Genomic DNA, 20,525 nt, shown 5'->3' with positions numbered 1-20,525 from the left:
TGAGTTGCCCGTGTGCATCGCTTCTCACGCGCTGTCCAATCTATGGGTACTATTTTCCAGATCAATCATCTACAGTGAGGTGTTTCTTATCCAACTGTCAATGATTATGTGCTTATCTTCACTCTTATCATCACTCTTTTATGTATTTTAGACTACAGGTAGTCACCGAGCCCGCTCAGCTTTGGTATCCAATGCTGGAATCGAAAACCATCCAAGTGCTCGCCGAGTCAATGAATCGGCTCGAGCTCGGCAACGCAATGTAAGTCCATATCATCTTATAGCTCTGTGATATCAAATTGTCAATGCATCTGTTACTTATATTTATACTTTGTTACATATATTAGACTAATGGTAGACACCGAGCCCGCTCAGCTTCAGTATCCGATGCTGGAATCGATAATCATCCAAGTGCTCGCCAAATCATTGGATCAGCTCGGGTTCGGGAAAGCAACACTTCGGTTTCTGCGGTTGTTGTAAGTGTTTTTGTATTTGATTGCTTATTTATCTTCAATCTCTGACTATACCATCTACAGATGCCTTCGGGTCCACCCGAAGTGGACTTGGCTCAAGATTCAGACTCAGATAACCTAAGGCTCAGGAAAAGGAAACGAAATCAGGCAAAATCTGATGATTATGATGACAAATTTGAATATTTTGAACCTCCGACTCATGCTGGTAATGATGTAAGTATATTTCTTTTTTTCTCATTCCTTTTTTTGTTGTCTTACAAACTGAAACTGATGTGGTAAAACTTATCTAGCCACTCGACCAACAGGGCCTGTCCTACAGATGCATCATGTCTAAGAAGGTGGTTAGAGTCAGTGCTAGCTCGCGCCGGTCCAACCTCAAGGGTCATTGTGATGGCAGCAAACAGCCAGGTAAGTCTGGCGCAGGATGTTCTCGTCGTGAACGGGCAATTACGTTAGGTGCCCAACTACCTCCAACCAAATCAGCACTATGTATTCAACGTTGACAAGAACAACACCAACAATCGTCTATAACAGGCCTTAATCACCTCAGCACCCAAGTTTTCAAACCAAACATTAAATCAATGTCCAGTTTGGCAAGTTGCCCAAGGTTTGCCATTCAAACGAATTGACGATCCGATACTCAAGTCTATCATGTATTGGCTGTGCCCGGAAGCTCAAGTATATGGTCGAAAGTGGTCAGCAGAGGAAGCTAAACGGTTGTATCTCTCTCTCAGAGACTTGGTTATCGAGAAAGAATTGAAGGCATGTTACATATCTTTTCACTGTTGAATCTTAGGTTTGTTGTTTGTTGTTTGAATTTGTCCTTGTCTTTTCTTGTATCTCTTCTTCAGGAAATGGATAGCAAATTCTGCTTAATCCAAGATGTCTGGACCGTGAAGGGTAACTTGCATGCGTTCATTGGCGCTTCGGTCTCGTACATCAAGAAGGATTGGACCTACGTCTTTCGGCACTTGAGCTTAAAGCATGTAGCATGGCATCACAATGGGCACTTACTTGCAGAGCCATTGGTGACAATCTTGAAGAAGAATGGTCTCTATAAGAAGATAAGTTTTCCTTATTGTTTCATTTCATTTTATTTTCATGTCTTCTATTTTACTTCTACTATATCTTTTTTCAATTTTTCCAATCATTTCTAACATGTTTCTTTATGTTATTACATGCTCGCTTGTGTGTCAGATTCAGGCAGCCATAACATAACTCTTGGCCGCGAAATGGCACGCCAGCTTCATGAAGAAGGTCTGAAGTCTGGTCATGACTTCGCTTGGATCCTGAGAACAATGTCAGTACAATGCTTTTGTCACAAGATGGGTTTGATAGTGAAGGCCGGACTGGACGCTTTGGGAATGAAACCCAGGCGCATTCGACATATCAACTTGGGTCAATTTCCAGCGGTAGATGTCCTGGCTGTGATCAATGAAGAAGACGAAGAAGACAGCCTTGATGAAACAGGCTGCCAAGATCTGGAAGATGAAGGTGAAGACGACTTCAACAGCCCTCACAGCTCTGCCGATTCCTATTCCGGCTCTGATTCTGGCTCTGATTCCAGCTCCAGTTCATCCTCTGACTCTGATCAAGAGCAAGAAGATGAACCTGAATACTATAAAAATTGTAAGGCTGCATACCTTCTTGGAGACACCTATATGAAGCAGTTATGTAAAGATGTGAGTTACCTTTATTTATATTTTCGATCTCCAATGTCTATTTCACTTCAAACTGACTTATTATTTTTGTTTGATATTTAGATGGATACTGTGAATAAGAAGCTCACCCAATCTAGTGGGCACCGAGCTGACTTCAACAGACGGCAAGCAAGAGCCAATCAACCACGCAAAGCCAATAAGCTTCCCCAGTTGAAGGCCCTCTTGTCAGGTCATGGAATCAGATGGGGTATCCGTGCCGAACAATGGGAACAGATGTGGGAGGCTCGAGAGGTAAGTCACCTTTTCCTCTCTCTCTATTCTCCTCGATCCTTCCTTTTCCTCCCTCTCTATTCCAATACCAGAACTGCTCCGCAACATATAGCGGTATCGGAGCGGTATTGGAGCGGTTTTTACACCGCTATATTGACCACTATACGTAGCGGTGGCTCCGCTCCGCCATCCCAAGGCGAGAAAACCATTAGCGGTCTGACCGCTCCGATATGGGAAGGGTCTGAGGGCACTTCAATATGCCTTTTAGCCCTTATAGCAGCGATATATAGCGGTATCGGAGCGGTAAAATACCTTCCGCTCCGATACCTTGTGATATTTTTTTAAAAAAAAATATCGGTCAAGTATCGGTGATCTCATAGCGGTTACTCCGCTCCGATACCAAAATGGGTTGAAATCCATAGCGTATCGGAGCGGTTCTGGTGTTGTCTATTCTCCTCGATCCTTTCTTTTCCTTTGCTTATATTTATTATGTCTCATTTCACAATTCTCCTCATCCTTTCCTAATGCAGTTGGTTGACGAGGTCATGAAAGAAGATCTTGAAGCGGTCACTAAGAGTTCTAAAAAACAACAATCAAAGAAGGATAAGAAGCTTGGTTATTTTGAGGAGGTTATTTTCTCTGTCACAGATTGGCAAGCAATGTGAGATTTGTTAGATATTCTCACGGTCAGTCCTCTCACTCCTCAATACTATTGAATTAGCTTCATGATACTAATATCTTTGTTCTTATTCAGCCATTCAAGATTCTTACTCGTGAAATGGAAGGCAATACTCCAACTGGCTGCTTGGTCTTAGTTAAATATGTAAAGCTCAAGGCTTCAATGAAAGAACGCCTCAACCACATGCATGACAACAATCCCCTCTCCCCAATGGTTGATGTGATGCTGGGTAAGATTCAAACATACCTTGAAGAAGCTCATGAATGTGACACTTTAGTTCTAGCGGCAGTGTTTCACCCCGGTCTTTGGGTGAAATTCTTCTCCCACGCCTTTGGAGAAGGCTCTGGGAAAAATTTCCGGGCCAAATCATTACTGCAAGTGGCCTTCACGTCCGAACGTGAAGCAGCTGACACTGCGAAGATAATGTATTTCTCCAAGGTGAAAAATAATTAGATATAATGCACAAAATGATTAATAATGCAGAATTAATGCAGAAAATTGCAGAATTAATGCAGACTTAATGCATTTTTAATCATTTTGTACATTAAATGTAATCATTTTTCACCTGGGAGAAATACATTATCTTCGCAGTGTGAACTTCGAGATCAACATCAGCCGGTCACCATATCTTCACCTCCAGTTGATTTGCCACCTCCTAGCACCTTTCAACCGGGTTACTTTGATTTCTACACCGAGGTATCATCGGAGAGTAAGCTTAGTGAACTTGATCGATATCTCCAGGGGATTGATCCCATGGTATCAACTGACCGAAACAATCCCCAATTGGCTTTGGATTGGTGGAGAGTGAGTCACATGATTTTTTCTTCAAGTTTTGTAATTATTTATCAACTGATTCCTTTTCTGTTTGGTATGATCATTACAGGACAATGAAGCAAAATACCCGGTGTTATCTGTGTTAGCTAGGAATTATCTTGCAACACCTGCAGCTTTGAGTCCCCCCGAGCGATCTTTCTCTGTGGCCAGACAAATCTGTAGCAATGAACGAGGTGGATTGAATCCTTGTATGATTGAAATGTTAGTCTGTGGGACTATTTGGATGATTGAAGGTGTCCCTTTGACAGGTGACTTTACTGAAGTGGGCAAGGTTCTCGAGTATGCAAAGAAGTTTTTGATGAAGAAGACCCGAAAGACTTATTCTTAATTAATTCACTTTTTTCAACTGCTATTGTTTTCTCTTTTGTTTATATTTCTCATTTCTTTACACTCATTTAATGTTCCTTTTTTACACTTTTCATATTATTTTTCCACTTTTTTTACGATATCGTTTTCACCTTTATAGTTTTTTCTTTCTTTATGTTCATTTGTCTCTCTTTTTATACATTTTCTTTACGGTCGTTACTCTGAATGCTTTTTTTTACATTTTTTTAATTACTTTGTGAATAATTTTTTTTGCGTTACTCTTTAGCCTGCAGCGCTGAGTAGCGCTGCACCAAAAAGCTGCCCTTTCCGCCGCTCGTTTGTCCCAAAAGAAAATTTGCGCCACCCTTATCGCCTCTGGGTTTGGCCGAGTGCGATTTGAGCTACACTACTCAGAATACGCTTAGTAGCGCTGGGTAGCGCTGCGAGCCAGACTTGCCTCCACCAATTGTTTGTTCTATTGGCTGTGTTCTCCTTTACTCTATAAGGTAGACATTTGATTTTGCCTGTCATCATTGTCTTCTTCTCACGGTTGAGTCATTGATGGATTGATTTTGCTGTGCATTCATTTGCCAGCACATTAATTTAGCATATTGTAGGGTGGAAAAATTGAATTTTGTACTCGACAACATTGTCACAAGGCATTCAGATCATGTTAGAAAGATTTGGTGGACAGTTTCCATGTTGAAGTTACTTCAGCCGAAGCATACCTCAGATGGGTCAATCTGGGATCCTAAGTTGCAATTTGAAGGTTTACAGAAGATCTTAATATGTTGCCCTCAACTCACCAATCTCAATGTGATTATTAATCAAGAACAACATCACAAAACTACTTCATCTTATGATGAATCGATGCCCACTTATCCAAAATCCTACCCATCACTGGCTTCACTTCAATTACTCGACTTTTATTAGAATCTGATGGTTACGGACCGCCTTACACCAAGACTTTCATAGTAGACATCATCATAAACCTATCTCAACTGCAAAGTTTCACTTCTTCAAGGATTGATGCTACTCATCCACAGCCTTTGTACAATCAAGAAGACAAACAAGCTTGTCAATCTCCACTTGTCCTTCACCTTGCTTAACTTACACATCTTGTTGAATTAGATTTGACCACAGCTGAATGTTTGGATTTGAGTTGGAATCAGCTTCATTGGAAAAGCTCATTGACATACTTGGCATTAGAATGTTGTGATTGAGTCACATTATCAGCTTTACACGGATTCATTGAACTTTTCAAATCAACCCTAATCACACTTACATTAGTCAACATACCTTTTCATCATGATGGCAGTTGAAATTCCAATTTAATCATTCAAGATTTATCAACTCATAAGTTTCAATTCAAGTTGCCTAACCTGACTGCACTAGAAATCTCAAATAACTTACCCATCCAATTTTTACAAGCTTTTCACCCTTTGGAGAACCTTTCATTGATTTCATTAGGTGAAAATCCATGTTGCTATTATCAAGATGTAAAGGAATTGATTCAAGATCTACATTGGCCCAAACTAAGTAGGTTTCGTATGACACATCAAGCTGCACTGCCAACATATTTACCTTGGATTGCAAAATCCGAGGTATTATCGGATTACCAACCTCCGACAGAAGCTGTCCGAGGTTTTGATCCAAGGCAATTCCCAGTGCAGAAGATTACCTTGGACAAAAACCTCAGACAGACCTTGTCCGAGGTTTTAGCTCCGATGATGCCTCGGATTCCGCAACCCGAGGCATCTATGTTGGCAGTGCTGCTGCCATATGTCCTAGCAATTTTGCAAGCTTAAGAGTCTTCAGTTGGGCATATGGAATTGATATGAATGGGATACAAGCCCATGATGATGATGAACTTCTTTGTGAATCCGGGGAGGAGGAGGATGATTTGGACAATCAATCAGCCAAATTTGATGATTATCAGGCTACATAATCCAGTTTGGGACGCCCAGATAGTTGAAGGCACATTCCATAGACATTTGCAAGGCAGGTATTATTGATTTTGATTCAGATTATGGAGTTACTTTCCATTCTTTTTGTAAATTTATCATCCAACATTGACATACATATGTGTACAATCATAAAACAAGACATAAGGAGTGTTGTATAAGTTCAAAGAAAGTCATGATTTTCTGATTTTGTTTTTGCATTGTATCATATACAATTAAATTGAATTCATGGCCCTTTCTTCAGGGAGAAGAGCTTCTGTAGATGTGGTGAGCAGGTATGATACACTTCAATCAGGGGCAGTGCATCATAGATACTAGTCAATTCAGCTTCAAGAGAAGCATTTGTTCAAAACGGTCTTGTAGTTTTTATAAGCATGACTTTCTCCTGGCCACTGGAAGAAATTTTTGCCTCCAAAAGTGGGGATCTTAAATTTACCTGATGGTGAAGGGTGACTTATCATGCAAAAGTTTGTGGTTCCTCCAATCCAACACGAGGTCTAACCTCACAACTTTCCATCCTCGTCCTCTGGAGTCTATGGAGACAACACAAGCTGTGTCCGCATGTTGTTTTGTAATTGATGGTACATCCCCAAGCTTGAAATGGTATGCCCAAGTCCAATTTTGGTAGGTGGGGTGGTTGATTTGGCCTGAGTGGATGTTAGGGTCCTGACTGGGCCAGCCCTATTGGTTGGTGTTTCAGGACACTCTTGTAGAGGGAATATATATGAGCAAGGGGAAGCAGTGCTTTGTTCCCTGACGCTCTCAATTTCTCTTTTCTCCATTGTCCATCTGTGCTGATTGAAAGGCTCTTCTCTTTCTTATCTTTATTCTCAGTTCTAACACTATAATCACAGAAATTTTCTTAAACAAACCTATTCTTTTAACATTCTCTTACCACCATCTTATATTTTTTTCATTTGATTTTTAATGCTTTATTTTGGTTTTTTTCTTATCATTATTTAGAAGAACATCCAGTTTAGATTTGTCATTCAAACTCTATTTAGCTTCTACCACGACCAGGTGTATGAAGAAGCAATGATCATCCAATCCAATTCATAAAAAGTCATCAAACAAACATAAACTTCAACAGGGTAGCCCAATCTTGAGCATATTTATCAAAACCCAGCAAAGAAATTGTAAGAAAGAAGAGCAAGCATTGGCTAGAGCTAAGAGAGAAGCGTCAAGATCTAGAGAAATCTCTCCATCCCAATCTCCAAAAATGTCAAATGCCACTGAAGGACCTCCGCTTGATATCACACCAAATTCTTCCACCAGTGCTACTGGTGGACTTTGACTCGAAGCACCTTCTAACAGTCACGCAGGATCAAGCTGGAACTGCTTTCTCCTTAGTCGGGGGAACGAATAAATCAATTGAACCTTCCAGATGTTTGAAATTAATCCTTAACAAGAGGAGGAACAAGTCAATGCAAGAGATTTCTTCTTCATCCAACTCCTCCTCTGGAAGTGATACCAAAAGCAAAGCTTTGATCAACAAGGATAAAGGTTACTTGAAACTTCTCTTTGTGTGGTTACTTCAAAGTTTTCCACTTCCAGTAGGAAATAGTGCCAAGTCTAAGACACCTTTTTAGAAGATTCAATAACAACATCAGAGTTGTATTCATCTTTGACTTTGGATTCAAAGTGGGTAGAAGGGCTGTTTTCAGTGAACTCGTCAGAAGATAAGGATATGTCTACTTGGTTACCTTTTTCAGACATTTTGGCAAGGTGAACATGAGGTTAAGGTGGCAACAGCAGTGAATAGAAACATGTGGTCCTTTTCATAATGACCCTGAACCCACACAATTGAAGCTCTCACATAGGTGACAGGACAGGTTCACAATCATGAACTGACTGATTGTGTACTGTTCAGTTCACAATCATGAACTGAGACTGGTCCCAGTAATTGTGCCTGAAAATTACACAACCTTACACAACTGGTTTATATAATTTTTTTCACAGCATATGTTGTGTATAAAGAGTGTTTTTTTGACAGATATACATTTAGATGCTCATGGATGATTTGCCAAAATAAATTGGTGCTTTAAAGTGATTTTGAAGTATTTTCATATTTATAAAAGCCAAAAAAATTCAAAAAGCAAGAAACCAAGATCAATAGTCCAAGGTTTAAAGCTCTGGCTGTAATAGATAGTCACACAGCCACAGTTCTCATATCTGATCAGCAAGACATTACTGTCAATGATTACATATAATGCCTTTGCTTCAATGGCATCTGGACCTGAAAATTATACTGAGCAAGAAATTGAGGCTTATATGTCAGGTCAATTCCCACTAAATGCTGGCACACTTTTGTTGTGGTGGAAAGTATGCTTTCTTTTGGAGGCATTGACTATCCTTTCCACAATGAATTGTGAATTTCTGGGGTGTGTGGGAAACACATGTTCATGTGAGCATTGTTTTTCAGGTGCAGCTGACGCGTGTGGGTCCAATAAATTGGCTATGACTAGCCATGCCATCAAGCAATGTGCTGCACCTTGGAAGTGGCTGAGGGCCAACATAAAGGTTCCTGGTGATTTTTCAAAGGACTGATATGTCCTCACTCAAAGGCATCTTTGAAGTGCTCTCTCTTGGCAGGAACTGAGGATCATGTGCCATGTAGTGGACTTTGGATGTCTAAAACCAGGGTATGTGTCTTCTATTTCTAGCTTCAAAGACAATGAATACAAGATCAGCTCAAAATTTCCTAAGGAAACAATATACAATAGATAATAAAAGAGAAATAGAAGAGATAAATAGAATTGTATATAATTGTAATGCTCACCTAGCTCCAAAGATAACGAATACAAGATCAGCTCAAAATTCTATAAGAAGTCAGGATTTGTGTGTGATGATTCCAAAAGAAATATGGAAACACTCTTGGGTCCTAAGCCTATGTGTATGTAGCTTTACGGTGTTATGATGTAGGCATCATTACATTCTCCCCCCCCAACAAAGAGACTTGAGTAGATGTGAGGTGAGTTGAGTCAATGTGCATTCCTGTCTCTTGAAAAGTAAGTTAAACAAAGAAAATAAGAGAAAGAGAGAAAAGAAGAAAAGAAGAAAAGGACAAATCTATGATTGTAAAATGTTATTTGATATGTCTAAAGTGATATGTTGATGAACAATAAGAAAAACAAAGAAAGATAAAGATAAAAGATAAAAATAAGGAGAGGAAAAAAACAATACAAAACAAAGGTTTGCTGTGTGGTTGTCCCATTGTCTTGCCTTGGTATGATTCTGTAAAATAAACGGTGTAACACAGAGGTACAATTTGATGCCCACAGAGTGGCCGAGGTAATGCTTTTCACAACAAGGCCCGGCAGTGCATACAAAGGTAAGAACCCACTTTTTCTCACTTTGTTGCCTTTGGGTAAGTCAAGACGGATGCTTTGCCTGTTGTTGAACATATCCAGGGCCTTATAGGGGCTTCCATACCGCTCTTTCAATTTATCAACCCCACCCAAATGTCTATCACACCAATCCCCCAAATCAAGTAAAACTCGGTTTTTGATATTGACTGTTACATCTGAGTGTCACTTGTTGTGACAGAGTGCTTGAACTACAAGGCTAGCCCACAGATTGTCTTGTATTTGAGCCCAGGTTCCCTCGCGTAGACGTGAACAAGTCTCAAGAGAAGCAGGGGAGTTGTTGTTTAAGTTGGTAGAGGGAGAATGATTCAGACATGGTTCAAAGATAGTTTTGAAGGGAGGCAATCCTGCAGCCACATTTACGGCGCTATTAATGCCAAACTCAACCACCGGGAGAGATTCCAGCTACCAGAATTGATGCCTGACGGTGAAGGTACGCAGGACTTGTCCAACCATTTTGTTAGTCCTCTCACTCTCACCGTCCGCCTGTGGGTGGTAAGCCAAAGACCAGTGGAAGGAGATGTTGAGGTGTTCCATAAGATATTTTCAAAATCTTGACAACCATGCCTTGTTGTGGTGACTGATGATTGTAGATGGCAAGCCAAAGGCACCAGACCAGGCTGGAAATAATTGGGAAGCTGTTTTTTGGCAATGTCTGATTGATTTGCCGGGATGAGTCTAGTAAATCCAGAGAGTTGTCAGGTACATGTAAGAATTGTGTTGTAAGAGTTAATCTTGGGTGGTGGGCCAACAAAATTGATGGCAATGTTGGAAAGTGATTTGAGAGGGATTTCAGGAGTCTGTCCATTAGGTAGGGATGTGTGGCTCTTTGTCTTCTGACACACCTTGCCCAACTTTAGGTGGTGCACAACCTCTTTGCTCATGTTGGGCCAAAACAAATTGTTCTGTGAAATCATCTTGAGAACACTCAGGTGCCCCACTTGTTGGTGCGCCTTGTCAACTAGTTTGGTACAGAGGTTGTTCCCACCTGGAATCAGCAATTGACTGTCAATGAAAATGAGGCTTGAGCCATAGGACATATGTAGCCTTTCTTGAAAGCCCGTTTTCAGGCCTTTTGCAGATGGACTTGAGGTGAGCAATAGGTGGTATCCAGCATGTTCCCACAGAGCGTTTTCAGACCTTTTACCAGCTACTTTCAGGCCAATATTGGGTGATTTTCTGACCCAACCATTGTCAGAACTTTCTGCCCATTCTTGGGGCCAGAATCTCCCCATAGTGTACTGCATTCTTCAACACAGCATTTTTGATTATTTTTGACAAAAATCAAAATCATTTTGCATAGTGGGAAAATAATAAATCTTAGGACTTTACACAATGCACGATGTGTGGAGCGAGTCCATGAAGGCGTGCACGAGGTAGACGGAGGATGACAAAGTTAGGGAAAGGAAGAACAGCCTGGCCTATTATTTCCCAAAAGAGAAATAACAAATTCTCTGTCTTAGCTTCGGCCTCACAGAAAATGTCATATGAATTATTACGTCATTTTTATGAACTCTATGATTGCGGCACAAGTTGAGAGAAATATATAGACCTCCAAGCTGAACGTAATATGTTTCCTATTCCTTTTCCCGACTGTTTTCACTTTACATCTTCCATTTCCTTAAACCAGTCTTCCTTGAAGTACAACTGAAATTATCCGTTATCTTAGTTCTGAAAGATCCCGTAATCCTAGAATTAACAAGAATTGTTTAGCTTTTAGCTAATAAGATATAATTTTCTTGTCCAACCCACCCTCCCTACATATTTAACAGGAGAGCACAGGTCTCCTGTTGGGAGACTCTGGCTCTCCATTGCTCTCATTTTTATAAGAGGAACTATTCTTCTACATTCGAGAGAAGGCAGTAAAACCCTTCTTGACAAACAAAAAGAATAAATTCCTCTTAGAAACTGGCCCTCAAAAATCTTCATCTGATTTGAGAGGGCCTCTAGCCCACATAACTACCCTTTCTCGCTCAGAGACTAATCTGGGAGAGAAAGGGTTTCATCTCTTAGGAGATAAACTAGACGCGAGATAATGGAGTGCAGGATCCACCAATTAACGATGACTTGTATAACCATAAACTCTAAAGCAAACAATAAACAGAAAAAATATACAAGCTGATGTGTAAATTTTTTTATAAAGCAAATGAAAAAAAAATGATCAAACCACCAATGAATTCTTAACTTCTAAGATAAACTCTTTCACTTTCTTTAAATCTTTTTCTCCTTTCTCATTCTCTACTCCACCACTAACATCAACAATCAAAGGTTTAACTTTCTTAATTGCTTCTTTAACATTTTCTAAATTCAATCCACCAGCCAAAACAAACGGTCTTAATTGATTTTCATTTGATTTGTTATTAGGTATAATAGTTTCAAGTAAATCCCATTCAAACACTTCACCTGTACCACCAGTTTGATTTGAAGTTTGACTATCAAGTAAAGGTAAAGAATGATAACCCGGTCTAAAGAGATCGATATAATTAGAAAATTCAATAGTTGTATCAAGTCGGACATGAAAGGTTTTGATGACTGGTATTGGAATGAAATTTGATAATTGAATTGGTTCATGACCATGAAGTTGAACATAATCTATTGGTACTTGTTCAATGATGCTCAAGATCTCTGATAATGGGGTATCTTGAAACACGCCTACAAACATTGGTTTTCGATGAGTTGGTGAGGATTGAATTTGGGAAGATTGAAGTTCAAACCAGTCAGTTGGTAGAGATGATGGCTGAGTAGGATTGGACTCGGCGTGGTCGGTCAGTGAAGAAGCCTGCGAGAGAGATGATCGGACATGCTGAATAATTGAGGTAGCCTGAGCAGGTGTGACGTATCGACGACTTTTGGGGACAAAGATCAACCCGATGAGATCTGCACCAGCTTGAGCAGTCGAAAGTGCCATCTCAGGTGTTTTGATACCGCAAATCTTCACTAATGGGTTACATGGTCGAGGAGTTTGGATCAAAGATGGTTGAGGGGTAGTGCCGAGAAGCTCTCGTACAAACATGCATTTATCATTGGCTTTCATAAGAGACTCGCCAACGAGAACCGCCCCAACACCTTCCTGTACATATCGTTCCACATCAGCTCTGGAGGAGATACCACTAAGAGCGCACATGATGACTCCGGAAGTAGAGGAAGATGGGTTTGTAAAATTGGAATCGTGTTCAGAAATGGCTTGAACCATCCGAGAGGTGGTAGACATGTCTACATTGAAGTCATGCAGGTTTCGGTTATTGACCCCAATCACTCGTGAACCAATCTTTAATGCTACTTTGAGTTCTTCTGCGTTGTTGACTTCAACTAAAGGTTCCATTCCTAGTGATTTGGAATAATCAAATAGCAATTTAAGTTTTTCTTCACTAAGACATGCCACAATCAAAAGAACGGTATCGGCTCCATAACATCGTGCTTCATCAATTTGATAAGTGTCAAGAATGAAATCTTTGCGAAGAATTGCAGGCCGATTAGGCATATGTTCAAGAGCGAGTCGGACGGATAGCATGTCCATTAGTGTACCCTTAAACCAGGTTGGCTCGGTGAGTACTGAAATTGTTGAGGCACCAGCAATAGCATATGAAAGAGCGATCTCGGGCGGAGTAGGTGTGGTTGGAGTCACAAATGAACCTTTGGAGGGAGATGCGCGTTTGATCTCAGCCATAAGTGCAACATGAGAAGATTGGGTGCCAGATTGGGTCGAATGAGCCGTCGTTTGTTTTAGCCGACGATAAAAATCTAATTGAGTGGGTGCGACGTGCAGTTTAATCTTTTGTTTGAGATCATTTGGACTAGAGCCAGGCGTCTTTTTAGCTTCGATGATATCCAGCAACCGTTGACGACAGATGGATTGAAGTATCGTAGGAAGAGAGGATGAAGATGATGGAGTTGCGTTGGTGGGCGAGGAAGATGCTTGTGATTTCAACACATCAGACTGAGAGTTGTCCGCCCACAATCCACCATTGAGCTTTAGGAAATTGTCAAGCAAGAGCTTGCCCTCTTCAGACAGAATGCTTTCCGGATGATACTGAACGGCTTCAATAGTGAACGTCTTGTGCCGTATAGCCATGATAATTGAGCTTGAGGGATGTAATTGAGATTCATCGGGTGCGTTAGGATTTGACCAAGCTGTGACCTCCAAATCATCTGGAAGAGTACCAAGTTGACCAGCGAGAGAGTGATATCGAGTAGATTCGATTCCTTGTGAGACCGACTTGAACAGTCCTTTTTGATCATGAAAGACTTTACTAGTTTTACCATGAACGATTGTACCAACACTATCTACTACACCACCAAAGGCAGTATAAATACATTGTAATCCCATACAAATCCCAAGAATAGGTAATTTTCCAGCATAATGTAAAATAGCAGGCATCGAGATTCCAGAATCGGTAGTAGGATGACCAGGACCGGGTGAGATGACCAGATGAGTTGTCAATGGATGTTGTTCTATCAATTCTTCCAGTGTACAAGATTGAGATCTGACCACCGTGACATTAGCACCAAGCAAGCTCAGGTATTGGTATAAGTTCCACGTAAAACTATTCACCAGGAACACCAATGAAAGCAGCTTGGGCATCAGTATGGTAATCAAAGGTGAATGTGAATATGGTAGGTAGAGAAGAAGACGAACCTATCATAGTTATCGAGCATCAAGACCTGGATCGGCTCGACAGTCATGTTGGAAATGGGTGATAGATTGGTGAAGATAAAATCAAGAGTGACTCTTGTTGCTTCTCGTTGATGAGGTGAAGTGGATTTGAAGGGATTTGAGTGAGAAGATGGAAAAGTAATGTCGTTCAATCGGATTTTACAAATCAAAACACCCTAAACCAAATTTGATGAACAGTACAGCTGAGCAAAACCGAAGAAAAAGGTACAAATCACGTCAGCCTTGCAGTAAATTCCCACTTTGATTGCACACAATAAAAGTACTTCAAGTTCCATCACTACACCATACCATGATGCACATAAAACCCCCATCGAATTTATGAGCACCTCCATCAATCTTGTTGCACAGATTAACAGATTTATGACCCACAAAATCCTTAGCAAACACTTGAAGTCTTGACTAATCAAAGTCCGAGGTTAAGCATCATGTTGGCAGAATGACCTCTAGAAACTCTCGCTTGGGTTAATCTTGTTGTTCTGGGACTAATACTTTGTTGAAGTGATCATCCACAGTCAATCTCAACAAAGAGCGCATCATTAATCATATACAACACTTGAACTGAGGGAATTAAGACCTTGCTTTACTACATAATCAAGATGGCTTTCGTCTATATATCATCCACACTGTGCTCGTTGAACTCCAATGGATCTATATTTCAACTTGCCCATAACAATAATAATCTCCTCTCCTTTTTTATTCCTCATATTTGAACTTTGAAAGAATCACATGATCCTTTATAATCTTCCAGTACTCCGTATTTAAAAAATTCATCTCATTTCGCTGAGCGAAAACGAATGATCAATATATCCCATCCTTAATTACAATATCAATTAGACTATAAAATTTCAATAATGTTTTCTAAATCATTTCTATCAATCGGATTTTCTATAATCTTTTTTCATATGAAGAATACCTATGGTCATGGAATGGTTACTCAATTAAACAATGATCCAACTAAAAACGGTTTTGGTGTTTCTTCATCTACTTCTACAAGTGAAGCAGATGTGAATAATTTTTACTCAAGATCTCATTCTCTCTTCGTGTTCAAAATTGATCTATCTTTATCTTTCTTTGGATCTCTGTAGGTTCAAGTTTTGAAATCAGTAAAAGGTTGCGGTAAAACAAACATCGCAACTTCGATGGCAGCAGCCATTTCACAAAAGACTTTTGCTACAGCAGCAGATGATGGAGTAAGTCTATATCCTCTATCTACCTATCTCGTAATCGCTCAATCATTTTTTGTTCTACAACTCACAATTTCATATGCCTGCTTCTATCTTTCGAAGACTGTTGATATAGTTTGGAGACAATTAAATGCAGGATCAGATGGTGGTGGTCCAGGAACAGCTTTTATAGATACAACCGGTACAGGAAACGCTTTTAAACCATTAACAATTACCAAAAACTTTGCAGATGGTGGTGAGAAATCAGATAATCCAATGACGGTTCAATTACCTGCTGGTACTACTTGTACTGGTGGATCGGATAAATCAACTTGTTTAGCAAGAGTACAAAATCCTGCTGGGTGAATAATTTCTGTGTTTTAAGATGGGATCTTGTAGAATTTTAGCTCATGGCTTCCTTGGTTTTCATTTCTTTGTAGGCCTTTCGGTTCCTGCATGGCTATCAAGACGGCAGCAACAGCAGCTGGTGGTGCTGTTGATGGTACTGCAGTTACTGGTAATGCTTCAACCGCTACTGTACCAGCTACTGCCAAAAAGGCTACACCAGTTTCCAAATCGTCTAGAAAGAAAAAAGGTGGACCCAAGAGGATTCCAAAATTCAGAGGATAAGGATCAGAGTTATCATGGCTTTTTGAGAAAATCGGACCGAGTCTTTGTACTTTTTTAAGCTAGGCTTTATGATCTTTACTCCTCTACCGGGTTGTGGACTTGTTTTTATTTGAAGTTTGCGAGTTCAAACTCTACTATCATATCAAACTTGACTTGAATTTCATTGCAACACTGATGCTATGTGAATGTTGATCCACAAATCAATTCAGAAGATGAATACATAAAACAAGCTCTGGGTCTAGTAAAATCCTTGGTGTGGTGTTGAGACGGCGTGACTATGCGTGTTGGCACTTGAGCTCTGTCACGCCAGGTCTTACCGATTGATACATTCGTCTCACCTCTTATTTGTTTTCAAGGTTTTGGCAACTTATTCATCATTGCCGAATAGATTGATAACGATACGCTTCATCAGTCCGAGTAGTACAATGAACTTTGTACATATGTATGTAGATCAGACTCATGCTCATATGACAACACATGAACCTTGGGTAGCGCATGATAGCAATGCCACGCCAATGGAAACTTGATTCTCATATGTAGTCAGAGGCTCACATGTGACAGACTGACCGGGACTGCACCATCACTTCAGGTGGCTCTCAACACATCGGCAAATGGGATAGGACAAATGTGCTTCGATGGAGTTTATTCCATAGTTGATAAAAGGAAAATGTAGAGTAACAACAGGACAGGCGACAGATCAAGAAGTACAGTTAAGATGAAAACGACGAGGGTAAGGAAGAATGCCGCTACTGATATACGAGAGGCAGAACACTAAACGACTACACCATGGGATTCATTCCCCGTTTACTGAGACAAGATACTCAGGGAAGCATCTGTTCACGCGAGAGTAACATTAGTGTATGCCAAATAGTTGACAGTTCCACCGGGCAAGTCCTGTTGAAAGACATGTCAGTTTCGATACGGTCACATATGAGACTAAAAAGAAACTTACGGCAAGTGCACCTTCAGTAGAGAGCATGATCATGGCTTTCTTGAGAATCTTGGTGGAAAGAGGCTTGTGACCTGTAGGGTGAGGACGAGCAGCGCCAAAGCCGATCGCCTCACGCAATTTGCCGAAAGCCAATTGACCCTGGCTGCTGACTGAACCCCAAGACAGGTATTGGTTGAGGTCGTGAGCCAAGCCGGCAGGTGAGAATTCATCATCGTCTTCTTCCAAAAGCCCTAATTCGCCCAAATTGAGGCCTTGAGAAAGGTAGTAAGCGGCTAATCCGGCGATATGGGGGCTGGCCATTGAAGTTCCGGAAATTGTGTTGACACTTTCGGGTCCGCTGTTCCAGATAGATTTGATGTTCAGGCCAGGGGCGAAGATGTCGACACATTTACCGTGGTTGCTGAAATAAGCACGTTCATCTGAGATGGTTGAAGCTCCCACAGTGATGGCTTTCGGGGCGGCGGCGGGAGAGTAGTTGCAAGCATCACGGTTATCATTGCCTGCAGCAACAGCGAAGTGAAGTCCGGATGTGACAGCGCTATCGAGATACCAGAAACAATTCAAGACCAAATCTCAGTCCAATCGATTAGAATTACACTTACGCGTCAACTGCTTGGTCAAGGGATGGAGATTTGCCACCACCAAGGGACATGTTGGCAACGCTGCCCTTGTGCTTCGAGTCCTTCTTGGTAGCCTCCGTGCGTGCCTTTGTTGCAGCTGTCTCGGCGGCCCAGATAACACCAGCAACGACGTCGGACATGGTACCAGAACCTAAATAAATCGTAATATTTCAACATGCCGCAATTGGCAAGGATAAACGAGTAGATGAGCACACACCATTGGAACCTAACACCTTAACGGCAACGATTGCGGCGTTCTTGGCAACTCCGTATCGGCGGGAAGCAATGGTACCTGCACAGTGCGATCCGTGACCATTGGCATCAATGTCTTCATCGTCAGGGATGGTTTTTCCCCACGTGGCCCTTCCTTGCAATTCGACGTGATTGATGTTCACACCTCTGAAAAGCAAGTAAGAAATTATAAATGATCCGGATCCTGTATCGAGTGGGTTCTGCGACTGGACAGCAGAAATGCTCACGTGTCGATCACATACACATCGACACCCGCTCCAGCAGCGTGTTCGTAAGGATAAACATTAAAGGTGCCGAATCTAAGTTTGTCACGGTGAGAAATTCGGGCAAGACCCCATGGGGCACCTCGCTCGATATCGATTGACGAGGCTGAGACGGAGTCTCCCTCAACGACAGGAACAGTCGTAGAAGTGAAGTATGGGTCATTGATCCAAACTTTCGAGTCGCGTTCGACATATTCGACTTCGGGTAAGGCACGGATCAACTTGATCAACGCTTCTGGAACGTGGATAGAATAACCTTTGAAATGCTCGCTCCTACAAGACAAGTGCGACAAAGTCAGTACTTTTATCAGTCCAAGTGCACATCCACACTACAGTCGAGATTGAGATTTTGGTGAACTGACAAATCAAAGTGGTGCTTGATGCCTTTGAAAAGGTCACCCAAACCCAAAGATTCAGCCTGGAGGCGCATTTGATGGTCCTGAAACCACAACTTCTGAACAACACGCTTGTGCTTGCGGACACGCCTGTCATGAAGTCCTTTCTTCAAAACAACGATGTAGCTATCCTTGATAAGATAATCGGCGGGAGAACGACCGGATTGGATGGCGAGTTGAGAAAGAGGGCCGTCCATGGGTGGCGGAGTTGGTGTGTACAAAGGAGCATAAAGGCTGTCATCCTCATCACTGATGGGTTTCGCAAAAGCAGAGCTGGCCAAAGCCACAGTGGCCAGGCCGAATAGAGCAGAGCGCATGATGATAGATTGTAAGCTTAGAGATGTCTATCCGATGGTTGCTACGAGTGTACGATAAGGCGCAACGCAACAACAGATAACTTGACAAAGGAGGTAGTAGGTGAATCAGAGGAAGGAGAGAAGGTAGAAATGGAAGATGAAGTTGGGCAAAGCAGTTGCGATAAGGTAAAGGCTTGAAGGTCTGGAGGATGGAAGGAAGAAGTGGACGAAGAGGGAGTAGGGATGAATGGATCGAGATGAGTCAGCTGATGATGACGACTTTAAATGGGGTCAGACTGGTGACCGATTACGAATTAATCACAAGAGTGCGGGGCAAGGGTGCATGTACATACAGGTACATATGTAACTTACAGTAGATAACAATACAGGTGGTGTTTACACCTTGGACAGATCTGAATTTTGGACACCCAGTTCGGTGAAGGAATAACGCCGCTTGGATCAGCTCAACTTCAAGGTGACAAATTTGAATATTTCGTCGGATGTGTGCAAGTTATGATCAAAACAAGAAAAAAGGTGAAACAGTTTCCACCGCCGAACATGACTAAACATCAAAATAGCGCTAAAACTGTTGGATTGCGCAACTGTAAGTTAGAGACGTGCGAATAAGTTCTCAAAGGTGATGCCTTCTTGATACTATGAGAACAAGTGACTGAACTTCTCAGCATCCTCTCACTTACTCGCCCGTCAGTGCATGTAAACCTCCGCCTGATGTGCCCGTCTTTGCGACGGCTCTTTTATCATCGTTGGGATCAGGGTGTAGAGATTCGAGAGGCTAGCATTTGTTGCCATATGTCAAACAAAGGAATCCCGCCGGGCGAGGATGCCCTTCTCACAGGACGCTGAGATGTATCTTGCATCACTCCCTAACGTCTGAGTCGTGAATGGTGTGTCAGACTCCAAAATATAGCCAAATATTGTATCAGCTTACACCCCGGGCAAAGAGCAACTCAATTCAACATAAGTGATAGAGATGATTGTTGACTGAAGGGAAATGTATTCTTCTTTTATTGTTCTACTTCTCCATTTTTTTATCAAAATCTTGCAGCCGAATTGTTGACTGAAGTGCAAAACAAATGAAATGCGTGAAAGACGTAGAATCAGTGGTGAGGCATTACATCCATTTTGATCCTTGTGTTTGGAAGGTCTGGACTATGCGTATTTGGCACTTTTTACACAGTACATATTCAGGGACCTTTGATGAATTTGAATCTCACAGCCAGGATGGACAAGAGAATAAGCTTTGAATAAGCCCCTCTTGAGGCTAGCCCTATTGCAAAAGCGTCTACCGCGCCCTCAAATAGAAGACAGGAAATCCGTGCAAATCATAACCTTAACAAACTAGTCATTACAATCATAGTGGGTCCTGTTTTCGGCCCACCTCCTATACGGTCTTATTTTGTCAGTCAATCGTTCGGAATTTGTAACTCCTTTCCCCAAAATCATGTCTCATATTTTCTATCAAGATGATTTATTTTACTCTTGACTTTTGCATCATGAAAATATCACTGAACCTTCAACTTACAAAGATAGTATCTCGGCCAAATTCACTCAAGATGATCCACATAGCCTAAAGATCATTACAATAGATACGAAAGAAATATCTTCACCATCACGATTCACGAATAATGAAGACTGAACACAGCATGATTTGTGGAGAGAAAAAATGAAAAGTGGATGTCACGATCATGTGATTCTTTAGGATCGGGGTC

At 41.3% G+C, this 20,525-nt stretch overlaps 3 protein-coding genes across 3 annotated transcripts; 1 reads left to right on the top strand and 2 right to left on the bottom strand.

The window, feature by feature from the left end:
• Positions 1-11,710: 11,710 nt before the first annotated feature.
• On the bottom strand, positions 11,711-14,232 carry MELLADRAFT_49157 (uncharacterized protein; the record flags this gene model as incomplete). Its single annotated transcript, XM_007412155.1, has 2 exons — positions 11,711-14,093; positions 14,186-14,232. The coding sequence occupies 2 exons, from the start codon at positions 14,230-14,232 to the stop codon at positions 11,711-11,713; spliced, it is 2,430 nt and encodes an 809-aa protein (XP_007412217.1).
• Positions 14,233-15,363: 1,131 nt separating this feature from the next.
• On the top strand, positions 15,364-16,017 carry MELLADRAFT_88803 (uncharacterized protein; the record flags this gene model as incomplete). Its single annotated transcript, XM_007412237.1, has 3 exons — positions 15,364-15,414; positions 15,511-15,749; positions 15,828-16,017. The coding sequence occupies 3 exons, from the start codon at positions 15,364-15,366 to the stop codon at positions 16,015-16,017; spliced, it is 480 nt and encodes a 159-aa protein (XP_007412299.1).
• A 613-nt stretch (positions 16,018-16,630) lies between these two features.
• Positions 16,631-19,033, bottom strand: MELLADRAFT_44205 (subtilisin protease; the record flags this gene model as incomplete). The annotated part of the gene is made up of 6 exons (XM_007412154.1): positions 16,631-16,911; positions 16,970-17,507; positions 17,572-17,740; positions 17,807-17,988; positions 18,069-18,377; positions 18,467-19,033. 6 exons carry the CDS (start codon positions 18,814-18,816, stop codon positions 16,855-16,857), a joined length of 1,605 nt encoding a protein of 534 aa, XP_007412216.1.
• Between the last annotated feature and the right edge of the window lie 1,492 nt (positions 19,034-20,525).

Source organism: Melampsora larici-populina (genome assembly GCF_000204055.1).
Source record: "Melampsora larici-populina 98AG31 unplaced genomic scaffold MELLAscaffold_29, whole genome shotgun sequence".
In the NCBI taxonomy this organism is placed as follows: domain Eukaryota; kingdom Fungi; phylum Basidiomycota; class Pucciniomycetes; order Pucciniales; family Melampsoraceae; genus Melampsora; species Melampsora laricis-populina.
This window is presented reverse-complemented; position numbering and strand designations above follow the sequence as displayed.